The sequence below is a fragment of the Trachurus trachurus genome (assembly GCF_905171665.1).
Source record: "Trachurus trachurus genome assembly, chromosome: 7".
Taxonomy (NCBI): Eukaryota; Metazoa; Chordata; class Actinopteri; order Carangiformes; family Carangidae; genus Trachurus; species Trachurus trachurus.
This window is the reverse complement of record NC_139901.1, coordinates 32,138,931-32,161,795: the sequence shown is the minus strand read 5'-3', so window position 1 is coordinate 32,161,795 and position 22,865 is coordinate 32,138,931. Positions and strand designations below refer to the sequence as shown.

The following is a 22,865-nucleotide window of genomic DNA, read 5'->3' as shown; positions in this document are numbered from 1 at the left end:
AATCCAACAACTCCACAACGCTCTGGTGGACAAGTTGTGACCTGCACATTCACCACGCTATGAGATAATAACACAACGTTACCACACAGAGTTGTTTTAGAGGGAAATACAGAGACTGATGATGAAAAACTGTCCCTGAAGGCAACGTGCATCAGCGGTTTTACATGAATTTACTTCTAAAACAACTACTACAAGCAAGTCAAGAGTTGATATTCCTGTGTTTATGACACAAACGGGAGCTTCCCACTGCACCTGAACACACCGAGCGTCAACTTGGGTCTCGACTCCGCCAGACTTTGAATTAGATCTAGTTTTACAAACATGTCGGCTTGTTGAAGTAAATAAACTTCTGGGTAGGGCTGGACGATTATTGCAAAAATCATAATCACGATTATTTTGGTCAATATTGAAATCACGATTATTTACACGATTATGCGCGGGGGGGGGGGACTATGCAGGATTTATAGCTTGACTATGCTACATTATTACCTTAAATAAACAGTGCCAATGTGTGTTTAAGGTTTTTAAGTTTATAATTTTAAATATTTATTCAAAATGTATTAAACTTTTTTTTTAAGTTTTATGATCCAGCAGCAGAAACTATACAGGGTGTTTATCTTAACTTTTCTACATTTTTACCTTGAATAAACAGATTTGGAGTAATTGTCATGGTTTAACTTGAGAATGGAGGCTCTCTGCTTCCGTGTGTGTCGCTTATTGCGTCTCTGGGATGAAATCCAACCTGGGAAGATCACAGCCTCCGCCCCGCTGCGCTGTCCCAGCTCTCGTCACAAACGCACCCCATAACTTCTTTTTTTTTTTGACGCGCCCCATAAGTGATCTCTTGTTTATGACAGATTAAACTACACAAATACACGTCGTAACATCGTATAACGTTATCCGCCGCTCTACAGATTGCTTTGTAAACATACATGTAGCCTACGGGCTGGGGGAGGAGGAGGAGGAGGAGGAGGGTTGTTGTTGTGCGGCCGCTTTGAGGAGACGAGCGAGTGTTTTAAATTATTATTTCCCGTTCATTCGTCCTGAGCGGTGGCCGCTGCTCTCTCTTCACTGGCGCTGATTTTTAAACGCCGCCGTCAACACACGAGTGGACTCGTCCACAGCATTAACTGAGAGAGGAGTGCAGTGCAGGCGCGGGGGCGGAAGCGCGCATGTGTGTTTTTCAGAATAAAACACCAATAGACAAAAAAATAATCGTTTTTCTTCGATTACAGTGTTTTTATGATCGTGAGAAGCCAAAATCGTAATCACGATCAAAATTCGATTAATCGTCCAGCCCTACTTCTGGGTGCATGTTTGAGTCTCCATCTGACGCTGTCTGTGGCTTTGAGGGATGTAAACAGCCTAAGCAGCAGAACTTCAATCCGCTCCCATTCATCGCTGCCGTGGCGATGCGGGGACAGACCATAACTACCGCAAAACAGGAGACATTACACTGAAAACCTTCTGATTCCTTCTTTTAGACCTAAAATGTTAGGAACATACAGCCCGAGTAGTTGAATTTGCCCGGAATTGTCCTTTAATAACAATGAAATGTCATGTATGCATTTTTAATGTGTCATGACTTGGTATGATTTTAGAAGTCTTGTACATTTTATAATGTTGTTATGTAACTTTGATGTCTTTCTTCTTACCTTCTTTTTTCTACTAAAAGCCTAACTAGGGACGGGAGTTTTGCTATAATCTCTGTATGCAGAACATCAGTCACATTGACTTGTTTGTAACGAGTGGAAGTGTCACCATGTTAACCTGCATTGTCCCTATCAAATTAACTGAATTGAATTAAAATGAAATGAATCATCGTGGTCCAGCTCTAGGTGTCACCATCATCTAATGCATTAATGCACATTATGGCGCTTTACTGTATGGCTGAACCAGCTGGGCGTGTTGGAGAAGACAAACAGATGAATAGTTTTTTTTCTTGAGGAGGATGTGGAGAGACGTTGTTTTTGTTTTTTAACGGTCAAAAATGTCTAATCTTCCACTCACCGACAGCGCAGGTGAGCTTCCCCGTGCGCTCCTGCAGCAGCCGCACGATCTGAGCCTTCTGGGTGGGCGTGCAGCGGCAGCAGACCACAGCGGGGCACTGACAGGCCAGCTCCATGAACTCATACTCATAGTATTTCAGACAAACCTGCAGAAAGAGAGAGATGCCATCAAAACAAAAAAACAATAAAAAACAAAGAAAAAAGGGGGCGTTGAGCAGCTCAGGCCGCAGCGTTTAACTGATCTGCTCCTCTTGCAGCTACAGTTTAACCAGTGCTGCAGTTTAAAAAGTCTAAGTGTCTAACCACAGATACCACTTCCAGAGATTCTTCTAGTGGCTCTGATATTATCATGCATTGCACAGAAAACATGTCAGACTTTCATAAGGAGATAAATCTGTGGGGTGGGGGTTACACACACACACACACACACACACACACACACACACACACTCACCTCAAGCGAGTCCCCCGATATGACCAGAGCGCAGTCGTGTTTTCTCCTGAAGGCGTTGAGCTCCAGGTGGGCCTCGCCTCGTGTCGTCACCTGTGGGCGAAGGAAGGCGACCACGTTTATAACCAACACACACACACAGATTATTATCAACGATGACAATCTGTCAGCTTCTGCATCCTGATGGTTATCATCATCAGACAGAACAAACGGCAGCTGCAGCGACGACAAAACGTTGGAGCAACTGAAGATCTGCAGCACGACCAAGCTACTGTACGGTGGAAAATATTCTGATAACTGATCGTTTTAGTCATTTTCAATCAATTTGTTGGTATTTTTTACTGAAAAAATACTTTTTAACTGTAAAAAATAACATTTTTCATCCATTTCTGATGTTTTATGAATGAAAATAATGGAGATATGAACTGATATTAGCAGCCAGCCACATAATATGTGGCTGGCTGCTAATATCAGTTCATATCTCCATTATTTTCAATATTATTGTTCCCATTATTATAATAGAATAAAATGCTGTTCAAGTCTGAGCTCGACAAAACAAAAACAGAAATCTGAATTGCAGCTGTGTGCAAGATATTAATGTGTATTATTATGACTCTTACTGTGAGCACCTTCGAACATTATGAATGCAGCACGCGCAACCAAGCTACAGTGAAAAATATTCTGATAACTGATCGTTTTAGTCATTTTCAATCAATTTGTTGGTATTTTTTACTGAAAAAAGACTTTTTAACTGTAAAAAATAACATTTTTCATCCATTTCTGATGTTTTATGAATGAAAATAATGGAGATATGAACTGATATTAGCAGCCAGCCACATATTGTTCCCATTATTATAATAGAATAAAAGGCTGTTCAAGTCTGAGCTCGACAAAACAAAACAAAAACAGAAATCTGAATTAATGTCATTGATTCATGAAACAGACTGCGTACGGGAAATTCATTTAACTGATGTTCAGCACAATGGATCACAAAAACATTTTCACTTGTAAAACTCCAAAAAAACTGAGTGCGTTAAGATTTACTCTATATTAGAGCATGTTTTGAGTTAAATTCATTATATAAAAACAAATAATATAAAACTGCATTACTGCCTTTCTACCTGAGCACTGCATAGACGTGAACAGTTCAATTCTCTGCAGCTGTGTGCAAGATATTAATGTTTATTATTATGACTCTTACTGTGAGCACCTTCGAACATTATGAAAGCAGCACGCGCAACCAAGCTACAGTGAAAAATATTCTGATAACTGATCGTTTTAGTCATTTTCAATCAATTTGTTGGTATTTTTTTTTACTGAAAAAAGACTTTTTAACTGTAAATTTTCATGCAATATTATTTTTTTTCATCCATTTCTGATGTTTTATGAATGAAAATAATGGATATATGAACTGATATTAGCAGCCAGCCACATATTGTTCCCATTATTATAATAGAATAAAATGCTGTTCAAGTCTGAGCTCGACAAAACAAAACAAAAACAGAAATCTGAATGAATGTCATTGATTCATGAAACAGACTGGATGAGTCAAGTCTTACCGGCTGCGTACGGGAAATTAATTTAACTGATGTTCAGCACAATGGATCACAGAAACATTTTCATTGTAAAACTCCAAAAAAACTGAGTGCGTTAAGATTTACGAGATCTTTTAATGTGAGTTTTTATGTTGGTGTCTGTATGTTTATGTTTAACTGAGCCCGAACTGATGACAATTTTCTGTCCTTGTGACAGACAATAAAGTTTTTTGAATTGAATTGAATTATTAGAGCATGTTTTGAATTAACTTCATTATATAAAATCTGCATAGACGTGAACAGTTCAATTCTCTGCAGCTGTGTGCAAGATATTAATGTTTATTATTACAAACTATATATATTATGAATATGACAACGTAATAAAACTCAGATGCATCGGTGTACGGAAGTTAAATTTGTTGACAGATGCTTTAACAAACACAACAAGAAGTGAAGTGTAATGCGGTCGTTATCGTAGCGCAGCGTGAAGGAACAAGAAGAGAAGAGGTAGTGAAGTCTTAATTGGAAAGGGAAACTGGGAAGTGGGGGGAAAATACAAAATCAAGCGTGGAGCTTCCTCACTCACGCCTGTGTCAGGTTCAAATATAGATTTAGAAAACGCTCCAGAAATGCAGCTCTCCTCTGACAGAGCGCATGCGGTGTTAATCTGTCAGCGGGAGCCTGAGTATCCTTCAACCGCTGACTATTCATACGTCAATCCAGATCGGGCCGTCGGCGGCCACGAGGAAGCTAATCCAGATGTATGTGTCGAGGCCCAGTCAGCACTCTGCTCCACCGTCCGCCCGCTGGGACGCAGGTTTTCAAGCCGTGCCAACCATTGTTATTCTCTTCCAGTAACCGCAAGTTGTACGCAAGTTGTAACCTTCCTACATGGCAGCGGCTCCTGCAGCAGCTGGCTCGCAGCCAGAGGAGGAAGAGAGAGACTATCAAAGCCTGAAACCTGCAAAACAAATTAGGAAGTGAGGCCTGTGTGCATGTTCCCTCAGGGAGCGGTTCAGCTGGTTTCTCCCTCCTCTCTCTTGTTTGTTCTCTCTGACAGCGGCTTGGATGCTTCGGCCGGTGGGCCGTGATTTATTCGGCCGTGGTCGACGTTTGTGCAGGGTCTCTGCAGGTTTCACCAGCTCAAATTTAAGACTTTTTAAGACCTTTTTAAGACCATTATGGATGAAATTTAAGACTTATTAGTGTTGTCACGATACCAACATTTTGGTACCGGTATCGGTACCAAAATGTTTTTCGATACTTTTCGGTACTTTTCCAAATAAAAAGAGAACACAAAAAATGTCATTATTGGCTTTATCTTAATAGAAAATCTTAGAACTATAACATATGTATCAGTAAATAATCAGTAAATCAGTAAACAGCCACTGCTGCTGCAGGATTAAACGTCCATCTATATTATTCTGAACTCTTCCTAAATTAAAACATTAGTGGTCTGTTTAAAAATGAATATCAACTTGTTTTATTTGCATTAGCCTATTTGAGGTCTGAAAACACTGCATCTTTTTTTTGTTATTTTGACCAGTTGTAATTTTTGGGAGAAATTGTTATCAGTAGTTTATAGAATGAAACACAAACGTTAATTTTACTCAAACACACACAACTATTGTTTCCCATACGTAGACCAATGTGGTGCAGCGCCACAGAATCAAGACCGAGCCACAAATTGACTCTGCTTTTTTTCCCCCATCAACTATATCGTTGCGGTAATTCATCTCCGCATAGCGCTCTTTCTCTGTTCACTCACTGACACAGAGAGAGAGAGAGAGCGCATGCAGCCAGTGGTGCGCAGTAAAAACGAAACTTATCAACCAGCAGTGTTTGCATTAATTAACGAGTCTGTGGCGGCCCGTCTCTCTCGCGGGCGCTGGCGCACACAGATACACACATAAACACAGGCACATGGTCAGGTGGCGCTGTAACGGTAATAAAAAAACCCACCTTGCTTCGTTTGTGAATCGCTCACTCGTCTCGGCTCAAATTACAATGCGGCGACTTCACGCGGCGACGTCACCGCTACCGGCGGCGCAAAATGAAAGTACCGGTCCCATCTAAGTGCAGTATGGTACCGTTTTAAATGCGTCAGTACCCCGGTACCACTCTAGTACCGGAAAACCGAACAACCCTACTAAAATTATTTAAGACTTGAACACAATAATTCAACAAATTTAAGACATTTTAAAGGGATAGTTCACCCAAAATTCAAATTTCACACATTATCTACTCACTCTCATGTCAACTAAGGGCTGGGAGAAGTTTCAGAATCCTCCGTGGCTTCTCTGAGTTACAGCGGGGCTCCGTGCAGCAGTATTTGTCCATATAACGGTTGTCGATACCAACTTTCTTTGTCCAAAAAGACACACCAAAAAACATCCAAATACCTCCATGCTGCTCGTATGTAATGTCCGTCTTGTATTGAAGCCCCGACATGAGAAATTGTTCTGAAAAAAATTAAATAAGTCTTCCTGTGTCGGTGCAAATCTCGTGTGATTTGCACTGACCGGCGGAACAATTTCTCATGTCGGGGCTTCAATACAAGAGGGACATTACAGACGAGCACTATGGAGGTATTTGGATGTTTTTTGGTGTGTCTTTTTGGACGAAGAAAGTTGGTATCGACAACAATTATATGGACAAATACTGCTGCGTGGACCCCCTGTAACTCAGAGAAGCCACGGAGGACTCTGAAACTTCTCCCAGCCCTTAGTCCACATGAGGGGGAGTAGATAGTGAGTGAAATTTGAATTTTGGGTGAACTATCCCTATTTAAGGCCTAAAATTTAGATTTTAAAATTTTAGACTTTTTAAAACCCCGCGGATACTCTGTAGCGTGTGTGTGTGTGTGTGTGTGGCTGAATGACCACGAAGCAAATGGGCCTTGGCACACTTGAACCTTGTGCTGCTGCTAAACATCGATATGTAAAACAACACTGGAGACATGAGGAGGAGGTGGTTGTTGTTGTGGTTGTTGTGAACTCACGGGTCTGAAGATGTGGATGTCCTGGTTGCGGGTGATCAGATGGGCGTTCTTGGCCGTGCATGTGGCCGTCTCCAGCTTGTCTCCGGTCAGCATCCAAACCTGATTCAATAAGAACCAAAGAAAAACATGTAAGTGAGGAGGGAATAGGGTTTCTGCAGGTTTCACCAACTCAAATTAAGACTTTTTAAGACCACTATGGATGAAATTTAACACCTACTATATATCATGACAAACACAAAACGTACAATAGAAGAGTCACAAAATTACTTGCAAAGTAAACTGGCTCGTTTGTAGTTGAAAATACATTCAATAAAGCAGAATGAAGTGTCGCGGGAGCATTTTATTGAGCGTTACAAACCAGCCTAAGGAAATTAAGACCTGTCTAAAATGACTTCAATGAATTTAAGACTTTTTAAGGCCTACAATTTTAGACTTTTTAAGAAGAAACCCTGCAAGACGACACGCTGAGGTCTGAGGAGAAATTCCAACATATAATCCATCAAATCTGTCGGTTAAATCAGTTAAACAAAAGATCAGAGAGTCTAATCACCTCATCAGGCCCAAAGCTACAGACGTATCTTCCTTAAAACAGGAGGCTGACTCCAGTCGTCGGATTCTTAATGAAGTGATTTTAGACGCCGTTTATAGCAGAAAATATAAATGATTGATTCATTTAAATTACATTTTTTAATCCGTACTGGTTTAAGGTGTTTGTTTTTTCCCAGCTTGAGTTCACAATGTACGGAAGCGTATTGCATTCACTTGAGTTATTTATTTTTTGGTTTGTTTTTTGGGGTAATTATTTCTGTTTTTCTGAGTAATTTATTTTTCAGACAATTTTTCTTTTCCTCCTGTTTTTCGTGGTAATATTTTTCAGACTTAACAAGATTTCAAAATCCCGCGAGAAACTCCCACCTGCAAGTAACGTTGCAGTCAAGCCTCCACTTCATCACGGATACATCCATGGATATGCTCCACAAAGTCGAGCTTTCACCGGCATTGTAGATTTTGGAAGGAAAGGAAAACCCCACTCATCCCACTCATCTTTCTTATTTCCACTGTGTTCCCAGTAAATTCAGATTTATCTTGAAAGGAAACGACCTGTTATTACAGAACTCCTCCTCAGATAGTGTCACTAAAAATATCAGAGCAGTCTGACGTAGCAACCTTTATTTTGAAATCAGTCCTAACTGTGGGACCTTGCAGGATTTTGACATCTCAATAGCTAAGTCAGAAAAAAATTACCTTGAAAAACAGAAAAATATTAGTCAGAAAAACAGAAAAAAATATTCAAAAAAACAAATCAAAAAATAAATTACTCAGAAAAACTGGATTTTTTCATTATTATTCAAGTGAATGCAATGAAAATTACTTTTCACAAATATTTAGTAGTAACTTATCTCTTCAGGAACAATGGACATTGTTTAATTGGACTCTTTTCTGTGAAAAGCTGAAAACAGAAATGAGAACCTACCTGTCCAGATGAATAACACTAGAGCTCAGAGAGGAAATTTTGGGTGGACTGACCCTTTAGATGAAGAGTGAACTGGACCGTGTGTGAGCCAAAGTTTTTTAACCACAGTGACTAATCACTTTTCTGGCTCTCTCCTGCACACAAAGCCAAAACCTTGTTTCCATTTAACTGTGGTCAAATATTTTACATGTGCCAAGCGGCCGCCATTAAAAACATTTCCATGTAATTAATTCAAATGTTCGACAGACTCGGCTTTCATCTGCCACTTGATGCCTGATTGGATCTTGGTGGGTCGACATGAAAAACACACTTGTCTTCTTTGTTTTTTTGTAATTTGTTGCTGCTACTGTGAGCTGCGAGGCCGTGACCCCCTCCCTCCTCCCTCCTAGCAGCAGCAGCATTAAAGGATAATTTCATTTTTTTACAATCTGGACCTTATTTCTAGCATAAAATATAATCATTTTCCTCCCCCAGATAACTTTGGTGTCGTTACAAGTGGTTGTGATGAAATGAGCTGCAGCCGAGAGGCGCGTATATCCGTATAATGGAGTCTACAGGGCAGCAGAATGCAGCCTCTAAATAACACATTATCTGCAGAGAAACTCCTTCATTTCACCAATATTTAGTTCTGATAGGCTAGTGCTATTCCCCTCTGAGTCCGGGGTTAGCTGTTATCAACATCCGGGGTCTGTAGGTTGACCTACTAACCTCTGACCTGGATGATGTCATCTCCGACCGCTGCCCGGCGCAGCTAACTTGCTACCGCTAATGCTACGGTTCGTTTCTGCGTGTTTCTGACTTGTCAGAACAAAATGAGCAGCTGGATGAAGTTCAGCTTCCACAGGCTTCCTCTCCTCAACCTGGACTCACTAAAGCTCCGGCTAGTTGAGATAAAAATGGACCCGAATGCCGAAGCAGAATGATTATTATCAGAATGAGCCACGCGGCGCTCAGAGATGACATCATCCAGGTCAGAGGTCAGCAGGTCAACCTACAGACCCTGGATGTTGATAACAGCTAACCCCGGACTCAGAGGGGAATAGCACTAGCCTATCAGAACTAAATATTGGTGAAATGAAGGAGTTTCTCTGCAGATAATGTGTTATTTAGAGGCTGCATTGCGCTGCCCCGTGTTCTCACATTATACGGATATACGCGCTGCTCCACTGGGGCTAATTTCATCACAACGACTCCAAATGACACCAAAGTTATCTGGGTGAGTAAAATGATCGTATTTTATGCTAGAAATAAGGTCCAGGTTGTAAAAAACTGAAATTATCCTTTAACAGCAGCAGCAGCAGCATGAACAGACCTTGATGCCGGCGTTGCGGAGGATCTCCAGCGTGGGCCGGACGTCGGTCTGCAGCTGGTCCTCCACCCCGGTCAGACACAGCAGCTCCATCTCCATCTCCAGACTCTCAATCACCGTGGCAACCTTCAGAGAGCGGTCATGGACGCTGAGCTTGGCCTGGACGTACCGAGCCTGCAGAGAGGAGAGGAGAGGAAGAGAGGAGGAGATGATGAGACTGGGATAAACAAGGTAGAACCGCTGCAGGATCAAAGACGAGAAGCGAAGCGAAGCGGCCGGGAACAAGAGGAGAACGTTTCAGTCCGACCTCCAGCTGCGTGAGATGAGACAAACAGGAGGAGAAGAACTTAAGATGCAGCCACAGAGACTCCACACACAGCAGTCTGCACACATGAGCAAACTAGTATGCAGTTTGCTGTTGTGTTTAAAGGGATAGTTCACCCAAAATTGAAATTTTCACTCATTATCTCCTCCCCCTCATGTGGACTAAGGGCTGGGAGAAGTTTCAGAGTCCTCCGTGGCTTCTCTGAGTTACAGGGGGTCTCGGCGTAGCAGTGCATGTCCATATAACGGCTGCAAATGGATACCAACTGTCTTCGTAACAAAAAGACACACCAAAAAACATCCAAATACCTCCATGCTGCTCGTATGTAATGTCCCTCTTGTATTGAAGCCCTGAAATGCCAAATTGTCCCGAAAAAAATTACCGTCCAAATTTGACGAACCGGGAAGAGGAGCTTCGAGAAGCTTCCGCTACAAACAAGCTTGAAATATAGACTTATTTAATTTTTTTCGGGACAATTTCTCATGTTGGGGCTTCAATACAAGAGGGACATTACATACGAGCAGCATGGAGGTATTTGGATGTTTTTTGGTGTGTCTTTTTGTTATGAAGACAGTTGGTATCCATTTGCAACCGTCATATGGACATGCACTGCTACGCCGAGACCCCCTGTAACTCAGAGAAGCCACGGAGGACTCTGAGAAATTTCAATTTTGGGTGAACTATCCCTTTAATTTAGTAAAAAAGTGTGATGATGATTGTAAAAATGAAGGAGGATAGGAACTCAGTTTCCCTCCTTTTTCTTAGCTGGTCAAGCACTTGGTGTTGTGAAAAAAGTTAAATATCTGGGCCACATAATCAGAGAAGAGACTATGTGATGATGATAAACTCTATGCACAGGCCAATATGCTTGCTAGGGAATGTAATAAGTGTATAGAGGATGTGAAGATAGCCTTGTTCAGATCATATTGCACTACACTGTACACAGCAGCACACTTGTGGTTGCAAGTACAGCTGCTGCAAAAATGAGAAAACTGTTTGAATATTACTTGTTTTAGAGGGAAATGCAGAGACTGCTTGATGAAAAACTGTCCCTGAAGGCAACGCGCATCAGCGGTTTTGCATGAATTTCCCTCTAAAACAACTCTGTGTGGTAACGTTGTGTTATTATCTCATAGCGTGGTGAATGTGCAGGTCACAACTTGTCCACCAGAGCGTTGTGGAGTTGTTGGATTGTGTATTTGATGAGTTTGATGAGGGAAACCAAGAAATCCCATAATGAGCCTCCGTAGCGTAGCTCTGAGCAGCTCACGGCTCTGCTCCGCCGTTCTAAAAACAGCTCGCACCGACAATTAAAGGTAACGAACCTACACTGCAAAATCTCAATATCTTACCAAGAATATTTGTCTTATTTCTAGTCAAAACAAATCTCATTATACTTAAAATAAGACTCATCACATAAAAAGTAGCTTGTTTTTAGACACTTTTTACTTCTTTCAAGCAGATTTTCACTTGAAATAAGTAGAAAAATCTGATAGTGGAGCAAGTTTTTCTTTCTTATTACAAGCACAAAAAACTTGCTTTCACTGGCAGATTTTTCTACTTATTTCAAGTGAAAATTTGTTTGAAACAAGTGAAAATGATCTAAAAACAAGATCGATTTTAGGTGATGAGTCTTATTTTAAGTGGAAACAGATTAGTTTTGACTAGAAATGAGACATTTTGACACAAAAAAAGGACAAATGTTCTTGGAGAGATTTTGAGTTTTTGCAGTGTACTGATAGGGATTATGGCAATAGGCCAATTAGCCAAAAATGTTGAACTATCCCATATAAAGTCTTGGTCTGTTTTGGTGAGAGAGCAAACCTACACAGAGATTATAAACAAACTTCTACATGAGACGTTCAAGGTCCGGCCGAGAGGATAAAGTTCCCAGTGTTTGTTTGGTGTGGAGGCAGAAGTTTAAAGGAGAGAGAGCGAGAGGACTAGCAGACATCAACAGGTCGACGCCCATCTCCTCCAGCCCTGCAGCAGCTTTCTTTCAGGGCAATTTGAGAGTGAGATAAAGCAAAAATAATCTGAGTGTGAGTCATACAGGAACACAAACTCTGTGTTATGTGTGTGAATGTGAGTGTGAGTCAGTCAGTCGGTGACTCACTGCTGCCCACCACCACCACCACCAGCTCTGCTCTGCTCTGCTCACACAATCACACACTTGACGGGGCCTGGGGGGCTGAGGGCTGCAGGGGGAGGCGAGCAGCCCGGCCCTGCCCTGCTCAAACAATGAGTGGGGTGGGGGGGGCAGGAGGGGCAGGAGGGGGGGCAGAGGTTAGCCCAATTACCCCGACAACGCACTCTGACATTTAGAAGAAGAAAATAATACAGGACGTGACTGCGTTGAGCATCAAGACGACGTTTCTGTCCGCGTGTCTAACGAGTTTGATATTTCTGCAATGTGAGGGTGAAATATGTGCACGTGTGTGTGTGTGTGTGTGTGTAACGCTGCTAATGAAGTTAAGGCTCTGAGCATTAAAGGGATAGTGCAACATTTTTGTGTCAGATCCTCCTCTCACCCTAATCCCTAGACTGCAAAAACTCAAATATCTTACCAAGAATATTTGTCTTATTTCTAGTCAAAATGTCATTTCTAGTCAAAACAAATCTCATTATACTTAAAATAAGACTCATTACATAAAAAGCAGCTTGTTTTTAGACACTTTTTACTTCTTTCAAGCATATTTTCACTTGAAATAAGTAGAAAAATCTGATAGTGGAGCAAGTTTTTCTTTCTTATTATTACAAGCCCAAAAAACTTGTTTTCACTGGCAGATTATTCTACTTATTTCAAGTGAATATTTGTTTGAAACAAGTGAAAATGATCTAAAAACAAGTACATTTTTAGGTGATGAGTCTTATTTTAAGTGGAAAGAGATTAGTTTTGACTAGAAATGAGACATTTTGACAAGAAATAAGACAAATATTCTTGGAAAGATTTCAAATGTTTGCAGTGTATAGTCATAGCAGTAGGTTCATCATCACCTTTAAATATCGGTGCATGTTGTTTTGAGATCGGCGGGGCAGAGACGTGAGCTGCTGTACCGTTCACCTCCATTGTGTTCACTGAGCAGCTCACGGCTCTGCCCCGCCGATCTCAAAACAACATGCACCGATGATGAACCTACTGCTATGACTATACACTGCAAAAACTCAAAATCTTTCCAAGAATATTTGTCCTTTTTCTTGTCAAAATGTCTCATTTCTAGTCAAAACTAATCTCTTTCCACTTAAAATACGACTCATCACCTAAAAATGAACTTGTTTTTAGATCATTTTCCTTTGTTTCAAACAAATATTCACTTGAAATAAGTAGAAAAATCTGCCAGTGAAAACAAGTTTTTTGTGCTTGTAATAAGAAAGAAAAACTTGCTCCACTATCAGATTTTTCTACTTATTTCAAGTGAAAATCTGCTTGAAAGAAGTAAAAAGTGTCTAAAAACAAGCTACTTTGTATGTGATGTTTCTTATTTTAAGTATAATGAGATTTGTTTTGACTAGAAATAAGACAAATATTCTTGGTAAGATTTTTAGTATAGGGATTATGGTGAGAGGAGAATCTGACTAAAATGTTGCACTGTCCCTTTAAGAGAGAGAGAGTGTTTCACCTCAAAATCCTGATACTGCTCCTCTGTCAGGGATTTCTTGGAGACGACCAGCACCCTCAGACCTTCCCTCGCCATGTTTCCACACTAGAAAAACAGAGCAGAAACATCCAGATTATAAAGTCTAGTCTAGTTATTTATAATGGGAATAAAATCACTGACATTACATAATAATTCATAAAAAAAACAAAAAAGGAAAGAGAATGTACCTCCTCTTCCAGCCAGTCGTTGTACTGGACGATGCCGGCCATCACCACGTCGGCTCCCTTCATGTAGAACGTGATCTCTCCCGTCGACTCGTCCTAGAAAAACAAGTAAAGACGAGGACGTAAAAACAAGCGGAACAGGTGTCGATAACAGGTCAATCCCATGTTCGTCAATGGGAACCTGAACTTTTTTTTCTTTTTTAATGATCCCTTGTTGCCTAGAAATACACGACCTATTTTGGTATTCACACAAAGTGTTTGAAAATGTTATCACGAGGAAGTGAAGTCCAGCTCCAGAATCCCAGGCTTCCTGCGCTGCAGCACGGCCAACAATAATAAAGTTAGTCATCATCAGACTTAGTCACAGGTTGTTAGGAGTTTTTTCCTCTGATAATAATTTTCTTTCAATATAAATCTGTGTTTTTTTCTTTTCTTTTTCTTTTTCTTGTGACAGCTGCTGTGTAGCAACAGTCAGCATCCTAGCAACAACGACTCACCCTCAAGTTATTCTCAAAATCAATCAATCAATACATTTCCTTTGACCCACTTATTGTTATTATTGCCTGTATTTACTATTATTTATTGCACCAGTCCATATAAATAGTTAGTATTGTGCTGTATACAGTGCATATGTAATGTATTATTATGTAGAATTTGTTATGTTGCTGCTTCATGTTCAAATAAAAATAAAAATATGCAGCGTTTCATGTGTTTTTCACTGAGAAAATCGTCTTTTATTGGGCCATACACAGTGTCATGCAAAAGTTTGTAGCCTACACCTCTGGTCCAAATGTCTGTTTCTGAAGATGAAATGATCTCCAAAAGACATAAAGTTAAACATGAAACACTCTTTTATTTAAATATTTTAATCAACATCAGTGTATTATTTTAGTTTTCTACAATTTCAGAGTGAAAAAGGAGAAACAAAGCAGCAGCAGCCTAAAAGAAAAAGAATGGGAAACTCAGGAGACTTGAGCTGTCAGAGAACTTTGACCAAGGTATCAGACAAGAGATTTACTATTTACATATAGTTTCCAAAGGGGGGGGGGGCTACTAGCTACTAACTATGCATTACCCAGACCTTTGCTGAGGGCTCTCATTACTGCCTGTCGTCCTCTGTGATATGATTGTCAGATTGCAGAGTGTCTTAAACTAAATGTATTTGTTAATACATTATTTATTGCCCGCAGTCTCACCAGCCGTTCATATGTGCAGTGCGCTAAACGTTGCCGTCTACTCACTTAACCTGTGTGACCAATAACCGAACGACATTTGTGGCCATGTGACAACAACGTATCATCCTCGCCTTAATTCAAATCAGATAATGGACCTTTAAGTGTGAACCCGCTCTAAGAGTCTAATCGCCCACGGGTTAAAAGTCGTTTTTTAAAATGGTTTGTTCAGTTTGAGTTTTTTTTAAAAATTAATTTGCAAACATTTCAAAAAAATTCTGGGTTTGTGCTGTCATTATGGGATTAATAGTGTATATTAATGAAATAGTGTATAATATTGGAGTTGATATTAAGCCAATGTAATTATAACAATAGAAAGGGGCAGGTACTATACGTTTTTCTTCATCCTGCTCCTTTTCATTCATGGTTACTATGTGTACATTATGTAAATATGTGCAACCATTTGAAGTATGTAAATAATGAATGGAATAAATCAAAATGAAATGAAATGGGATGGTGAGTGTAGTTTGATGAGGACAAAAATGAATCAAATTGATTTTAACATAAAGCTGCAACACAACAAATGCTGAAAAATTAAAAAGGGGGGTCTGAATACTTTCTGTATCCACTGTAGGTTTTAATATCTCATGCCGTATATAAAACAACTTTGACCTTAAAGAAACAAAATGCAGGGAAGCTTCGTGTCACTCACTCTGACGATGATGCCCATCCTCTTGCTCTCGTAGGTGAAGGGGAAGATCTGCAGGATGGTGAAGTTCAGGATTTGTCCAGTAGGGGTCCGCAGCTGCATGGAGGACTGGTCCCTCCCCACCAGCGTGAGGCCGACGCTCTCAGTCCACTGCACCAGCGACACCTACCAACACCACACGGTACAGAACAAAACACAAAAACACACCGCTGAAGAAAGAGACTAGTATACAGGACAGGACAATGAACACATGTGCTGTGCAACATTTACCAAGATGAAACTGTTTTTTAAGATAGATAATACACAAAGCCAGATAATAAACAAAGAAAAGCCAAGAAAAATGTACTCCCTAATAATAATAATATTCAAAAAATGTTCAAGGAAAGAGAGGGGAGATACTATATGAGCTCAGAGAGGGAAACTTAACTTAAAACAACCAAGAATAAATAAATACGACATTAAAAAGCATGTGTATCTCTGTGGAATAGCTTGACAACAGAGGATCTGAAACAATGCAAATTAAAAATAGATTAAAACATAGTAGGATAGAAAGCTATAAACAGGATTGATTGATTAATTGGGTGTTGATTGCAACGTAATGTAATGCTGTTAAATTATTTATTTATTTTATTTTTTGGCTACACTTGTTAATTATTGGATACTTGTTTCTTTCTATGACTCTGAAACCATGAAGAGCTCTAACGGATTTAATGAAATAATGAATTAAAGGGTAGCGCCACGGCATTTATAAGCTACATAGCTTCAGCCTGCAGCTTTTTCGATCTATTTATGAACTAGTTGAACTAATGATGGTTTTATGGGAGGTTGACTGACTGTGATTGATGCTCAACTGTAAACTATTTTGTGTAAAAGATCGAATATACTGCTACTACTGCTACTAAGTATTTAAACACTGTCATCACACAGAAACAGAGAGAAGTGACCTCTGTTGTCTGGGTCTTTTATTATTTATTTAGCTATCTATGTATTTATTATAGTTTGCATGGTAAAGCCATATATATCCAAGTCAATATGATGTTCCATTACTTAGATGATGACAAAGAAAAGAGCGGAGGACACTTAGTTTAGAGCCTGTCTGTCAGAAAGAGCAACAGTAAGTAACCATTTAGCTCTAATCAATAACTCAGCAGCATTTTCAGCACTCAAGACTATTGATTGATAAACTGGGGACACGACACGTCCATTTCTGAACTGAAAATATAGTTTTTTTTGCTGGATTCTTCTTTCTGAAGGACACAACAGATGACATCCATTAATACAATGGTAATCTGTCTCTGTGTGTGTGTGTGTGTGTGTGTAGAGAGAGGAGGGAGGGGGAGTGGGGGTGGAGATGACATTGCCCAATAACTTCCAGACCAGAAGCCAGATCACAGACCCAATTCATCATCCAATCTTCTGACAGCACTAATAGCAGAGTGGTCAAATGGACACAGATGAGACAAAACCAACAAAGATCGACCAATAACCGGCCGCTTGCGTTCAGACTAACCTTTTTTTTTTACCCCAAAAAATGAAGAAAGAAAGAAAGAAAGAAAAAAGAAAAACTAAAACCACAGATTTTTGTGGCTTCCCAAAATCTTTACTTACTTATTTTGGAAATAACATGACCGCGCCGTCTGACAATGCCCGGCCTGGCCTGGCTGGGGCAACACTAACGTCAGAAAAGCGGCGGACTACCGTAATTTCTGTCATCCAGGTTGGGAAATATGAAAAGTTGTGCTGGCTGAGTCACAGTCTAGAAATATTCACCGTGGAGGCATGCACGGATGTAATGTTTAACCACAGCTGCAGCTCCACCAGCACCAGCACCACCAGCACCTTGTTACAGCGGCATCTGGCCTGGCTGTCAACTCTCTGCTTCATCCAGCTGCTTTGACTCAGAACAACCACTGAGCTGTAAAAAAAAAAGCTGCAAAGTGACTCAGATATCAAACTCTCCTGTGTGACTCAACGTGCAACACAACTCCTGTAGTTCTGCCTTTGGGCTGCTCTGCTCTGCTAAAATAAACAGCCCTATTTTTATTTGCATGTGTGTATTGTACAGTACATATCTGCTGTTGTACATAAACGTGCATCAAACCGTCACTGACGTTGAGTCCCATTGTGTTTGCAGACAAAAACCAGACCTATGTTAAGACTTCCGGAGAGCCGCAGGAGAAAAGCAAACAGAGTCTAGATCAGTGGTTCTCAAACCTTTTTACCCCTAAAGGACCCTAAATCGACACAAATTAGGCCACGGACCCTCCCCATTGGACAAAATTTTGAAACAAACACCTGAAATACACAAATATTTGTTCTGAGACTGAATAATGTTACTTTCTTAGTAACTGTATGTTCAAATTAGGGCCATTGGCGTTTATTTTTTTGAAATATTTTAGTGAAATTTCTGGAAAAAAGTGGTAACATTTCTCAAAAAGAAAGTAAAAAAAAAAAAGGAAAAAAATGGTAAAATTTAAAAAAGTTTAAAAAATATTTAAATTAGCTATAACAAGCTGGTGAAATTTTTTTTTTTTTAAAGTTTTAAAAATTCTAGAAAAAAATGGTAAAATTTCTCTTTAAAAAAGTTTAAAATATTTAAATTATAAAAAGCTGGTGAATTTTTTTTTTTTTTTTAAGTTATAAAATTCTAGAAAAAAAATAGTAAAATTTCTCTTAGAAAAGTTTTAAAAAATCTAAATAAAAAAAAGCCCGGGAAATTTATCAAATAAAAGTTTTAAAAAGCAGAGAAAAAAATTGTTTAATTAATTAAAAAAAAAAAAAAAAGTTAAAATTCTATAAAAAAAAAAAGTGATAAAATTTAAATTAATAATTAAAAATGTAAAGAAAAAGAAAGTTGTAAAACGTCTCCAAAAAAAGCCCCCACGTTGAGAACCACTGGTCTAGATGTGTCAGACTGATACAGACTGATAGACACTAAACAATAAAGCAGCTTTCAGGACAATAACAACTAAAATGTTTTATTTATCTAATGGCAGCAGATGTGCAGCAGCGGCTCGGTTAAAAAGCACCCGGCGACCGAGGAGGAAACTCCAGAAGGAGGAGAAGGGCAACGGGCCGGGGAGGAGGAGAAGGGCAACGGGCCGGGGAGGAGGAGAAGGGCAACGGGCCGGGGAGGAGGAGAAGGGCAACGGGCCGGGGAGGAGGAGAAGGGCAACGGGCCGGGCAGCACATTAAGGAAATCCGTATTTACACGGCAGGAAACGGATCGAGTCGAATTCCGCTGCTTTCTTCCTGACGTTCAAAGAATTCATCCAGATCAAGGACGGAGATGTGAAACGCCAACGCGGCGGCTTTTTGACCCGTTGGTTCAAACCCCCCTTTAAAGGTACAGTACAGACCGAAAAACCTAAAGAGCTCCAGATTAGGAAGTCTGTCCTCCTCTGTCTGTTTGGACACAAGGAGATGAAGTGGACGTTTCCCAACAGGTTATAAATACATCAACATAAAGGAATTCGCCCGAGAGTGTGTGTGTGTGTGTGTGTGTGTGTGTGTGTGTTCACATATATCATCATCAGACGGATATACTGTACAGGAGCTGGAGCTGGATAATAAATGTGGGAAACGTCCACGTTTACGTTTCCGCATGGATGGAAAAAGAAGCTGAGCAATAAACTGTTTTTAAATGAGATAGTTCTTAATTTTCCTTCCAATTCCTGTCTCTCATCTTTTCAAATATTTTTTAATAAAGTTTTGTTTTGTAAAGAAGTTTAAGCTGCAGGTTTTATAAACGGATTATTCTTTGTTCTCCTCTCCTGTTTGGTGCTGTCAACATTTCACTGAGAAAACTGTCTCACAAAACGATGAAATAAATCTATTTTCAAAAAAGAAGAGGGAATTATCTCAAATTAGATGCTAAATGATGATTATATGTCAGAAAATACAACATTAAAGATGCCCTCTTGGTATGTTTAAGATATAAATATATAAAAAATAATCTCCCTCCTGGAAAAAAACATGTCTCTCTGAAAAAAAACGACTTTGCTCTAAGTTTCCACATCACATTTTTCTTTTTCCATTTGCTGAAGGAGAAAAACAAATACATTTTGAAAAACTGCCCTGATGTTGAACATTAATCTTTGTCCGTAGTGAAATACAAACAAAGAAACAACAAAAAAAAACATGTTTTTTGCTTGGTTCGGGAACTTTAAATCACTAAAAGCTCATTTTAAAATGTAAAAAAAAATGTTTAAAATTCAAGCCAAGATGATGATATAATACGAAAATAATAAAAAGAAAACCTGCACACGCCCTGTACTGTAGGTATTGGGAAGCAGATCATTTACTGGATCATATAGTACATGCATGCCCATAAAATTGGAATAATTTAGTTTTTCAGGCACATTATTCCTATTTTTATTCCAGTTTTTAAAAGTTAATTGTGGTTCAATTTTCACAGTGAAACGTTTGGAAGAGACTGATCAATGAAGTTTTGAGAAGGTATATACACATCATTTCATGAGATGAGGTAAAAATATGTATTTTATTCCAACCTCTATGTGCAACCGTGTATTTGTGTGGTCGATATAAACCAACAGAAACATCATTAAAGGGATAGTTCACCCAAAATTGAAATTTCTGAGTTACAGGGGGTCTCGGCGTAGCAGTGCATGTCCATATAACGGTTGCAAATGGATACCAACTGTCTTCGTAACAAAAAGACACACCAAAAAACATCCAAATACCTCCATGCTGCTCGTATGTAATGTCCCTCTTGTATTGAAGCCCCGAAATGTGAAATTGTCCCCAAAAAAATTAAATAAGTCTATATTTCAAGCTTGTTTTATAGCGGAAGCTTCTCGAAGCTCCTCTTCCTGGTTCGTCAAATTTGGATGAACTGGGAAGAGGACAGACCCTGGTTCGTCCAAATTTGACGAAATATAGACTTATTTAATTTTTTTCGGGACAATTTCGCATTTCAGGGCTTCAATACAAGTCGGACATTACATACGAGCAGCATGGAGGTATTTGGATGTTTTTTGGTGTGTCTTTTCGTTACGAAGACAGTTGGTATCCATTTGCAACCGTCATATGGACATGCACTGCTACGCCGAGACCCCCTGTAACTCAGAGAAGCCACGGAGGACTCTGAAACTTCTCCCAGCCCTTAGTCCACATGAGGGGGAGTGGATAATGAGTGAAATTTCAAATTTGGGTGAACTATCCCTTTAATAAGGTGATATCACTCCTGTATCCGTGGTACCTCGTCGGGGCTGGACGCCTGGTAAACTCTGCATGTGTCCTCGTAGTGCTGCTCGGCCTCGGCCTGGTCCGTCACGCCGTTGGCCTCGTACACCGGCGTCACGTTGTGCACCAGCGCGATGGCCTTCACCGCCTCGTGGACTCGGCTGCTGATCGTCTTACGGACCTTGGTGGCCGCCGGAGCCCTGGAGGGGTGGTCGTGGGAGGGCTGGAGGAGGAGGAGGAGGAGAAGAAAAGAAGGGAAGAAGGTGTGATCAAACAGGAAATGTGAAAAGAAGTCACAACACTCGTCTCTAATTGGCTGCTTTCACTGTGGTCAAGGTTTCTCTAAGAGACGGGCAGCGATTCTTGCTGAGAACTAATGACCTGTTCAGAAAAAGGTAGTGGTGTGACGATACACTCATCTCACGAGAACGAGACGAGACGAGATTTTAAGGAAACTACAATGACAAAATATATATGACTGGACCAACAAACTTTTATTTAACAGAGTTGCACATGGCATTTTGAAATGTTTTATTATAACTCTTTACATGCATGATGTAAGCATGAGCTTTTAACTTCTTCTTCCACAAATTGAAACTAAAACTTATAAAAGTTAAAATAAAATAAATTTAATTAAATATTCCTTTCTTCTTTTCAAGTGCAGAGAGAGAGAGAGTCCCGGCACCACAGAGAAACGCTGGATGGATGCCGAGTCGAGTAGAGTTATAACTGTGTAGTGGAAAGGGGTGCAAAGTATTGGTAACTGGTAGTGGAAACCCTGTTTTACATTGTTTTAACATAAAAATAAAAAATAAAAATAAAATTTGCGAGACAGATTTTTAACACGACGAGAAATATTGTCGAATTTAATCTAAATTTATGCAACAATGTAAAAAGAAGAGACAACTAACTGTAACTTTATTCGTGGACCAGATGGAAATGAACTCTTGAGCTATAGCTATACTACTTCTAACTGCCAGATCTTAATTAACTTTTACAGGTGCATCATTGAAAGTATCCTTACCTTTTCGTCCACAGTTTGGTTTAGTAACCTCACTGTACAGGACCGAAGATCTCTGACCAGAATAGTCAATCTGGCTCAGAAAATTATTAGTACTGATCTGCCTAAACTTGATGCACTTTACAACTCAAGGCTCCTGGCTCGGGCTTTAAAAATAGTGAGCGACACCAGCCACCCTGCCTTTAGCCTTTTTGTTCTTCTCCCCTCTGGTAGACGGTCAAATAGAAGTTTTTAACTACTATTATTATCTTTATCATTATTATTTATAATTATTATTATTTTTATTTTCATTTTTCTATTGAAAGAGGTGCTGAAACATGGATACCTCCACGGTGCACTTCTAAGAAGCTCCGTCGTCTTCTTTTATTGTTGTTAGGATGAATGTTTTCCACATTGTATTTCTACTGAGATTAGATGTTTACAGTGCCTAGCTATATCTGGGGGCAGTGTCCCTTTATCTATCTTAACTTACCTTATTTTATGTTTTATGTAACTTACTGTTTTATCACCTATGTCTGTTTTTATAGTCCTGTCCTCTCGCAAGTGCTTTACAATGCAGATTTTCTGACTCTGAAATCTAAATTTACAACAAATGATCTTTTGTATGTTCATAATTTTGCAGAGTCCCAAACAAATAAACCAATTGAGAGAATGAAGAGACGACTAACAGGAAATGTGTTAAGGAGACTAGTTGTCGCTGCCGTGGTAACCAGAACCAGATGTGTAAAGAAAATATGAAACATTTTTTTTCTCACTGTGCTATTTTTAGACCGCTGTGCAGCTTTCCAGGGGTTAATGGTGGCGTCATTAAAGAAGTCCGGTCAGTGCTTC

The 22,865-nt window shown here is 39.7% G+C and overlaps 1 protein-coding gene across 1 annotated transcript in view; it reads right to left on the bottom strand.

The window, feature by feature from the left end:
- atp9a (ATPase phospholipid transporting 9A) overlaps positions 1-22,865 on the bottom strand; it is a 75,537-nt gene that overhangs the window by 18,720 nt on the left and 33,952 nt on the right. The window contains exons 14-21 of the mRNA XM_083975279.1: positions 21,030-21,236; positions 15,812-15,973; positions 13,931-14,023; positions 13,725-13,808; positions 9,783-9,953; positions 6,997-7,095; positions 2,464-2,553; positions 2,011-2,155 (exon numbers count right to left, since the gene is read on the bottom strand). Coding sequence (XP_083831405.1) covers positions 2,011-2,155; positions 2,464-2,553; positions 6,997-7,095; positions 9,783-9,953; positions 13,725-13,808; positions 13,931-14,023; positions 15,812-15,973; positions 21,030-21,236 — 1,051 coding nt within the window. The remainder of the gene's footprint in view (positions 1-2,010; positions 2,156-2,463; positions 2,554-6,996; positions 7,096-9,782; positions 9,954-13,724; positions 13,809-13,930; positions 14,024-15,811; positions 15,974-21,029; positions 21,237-22,865) is intronic.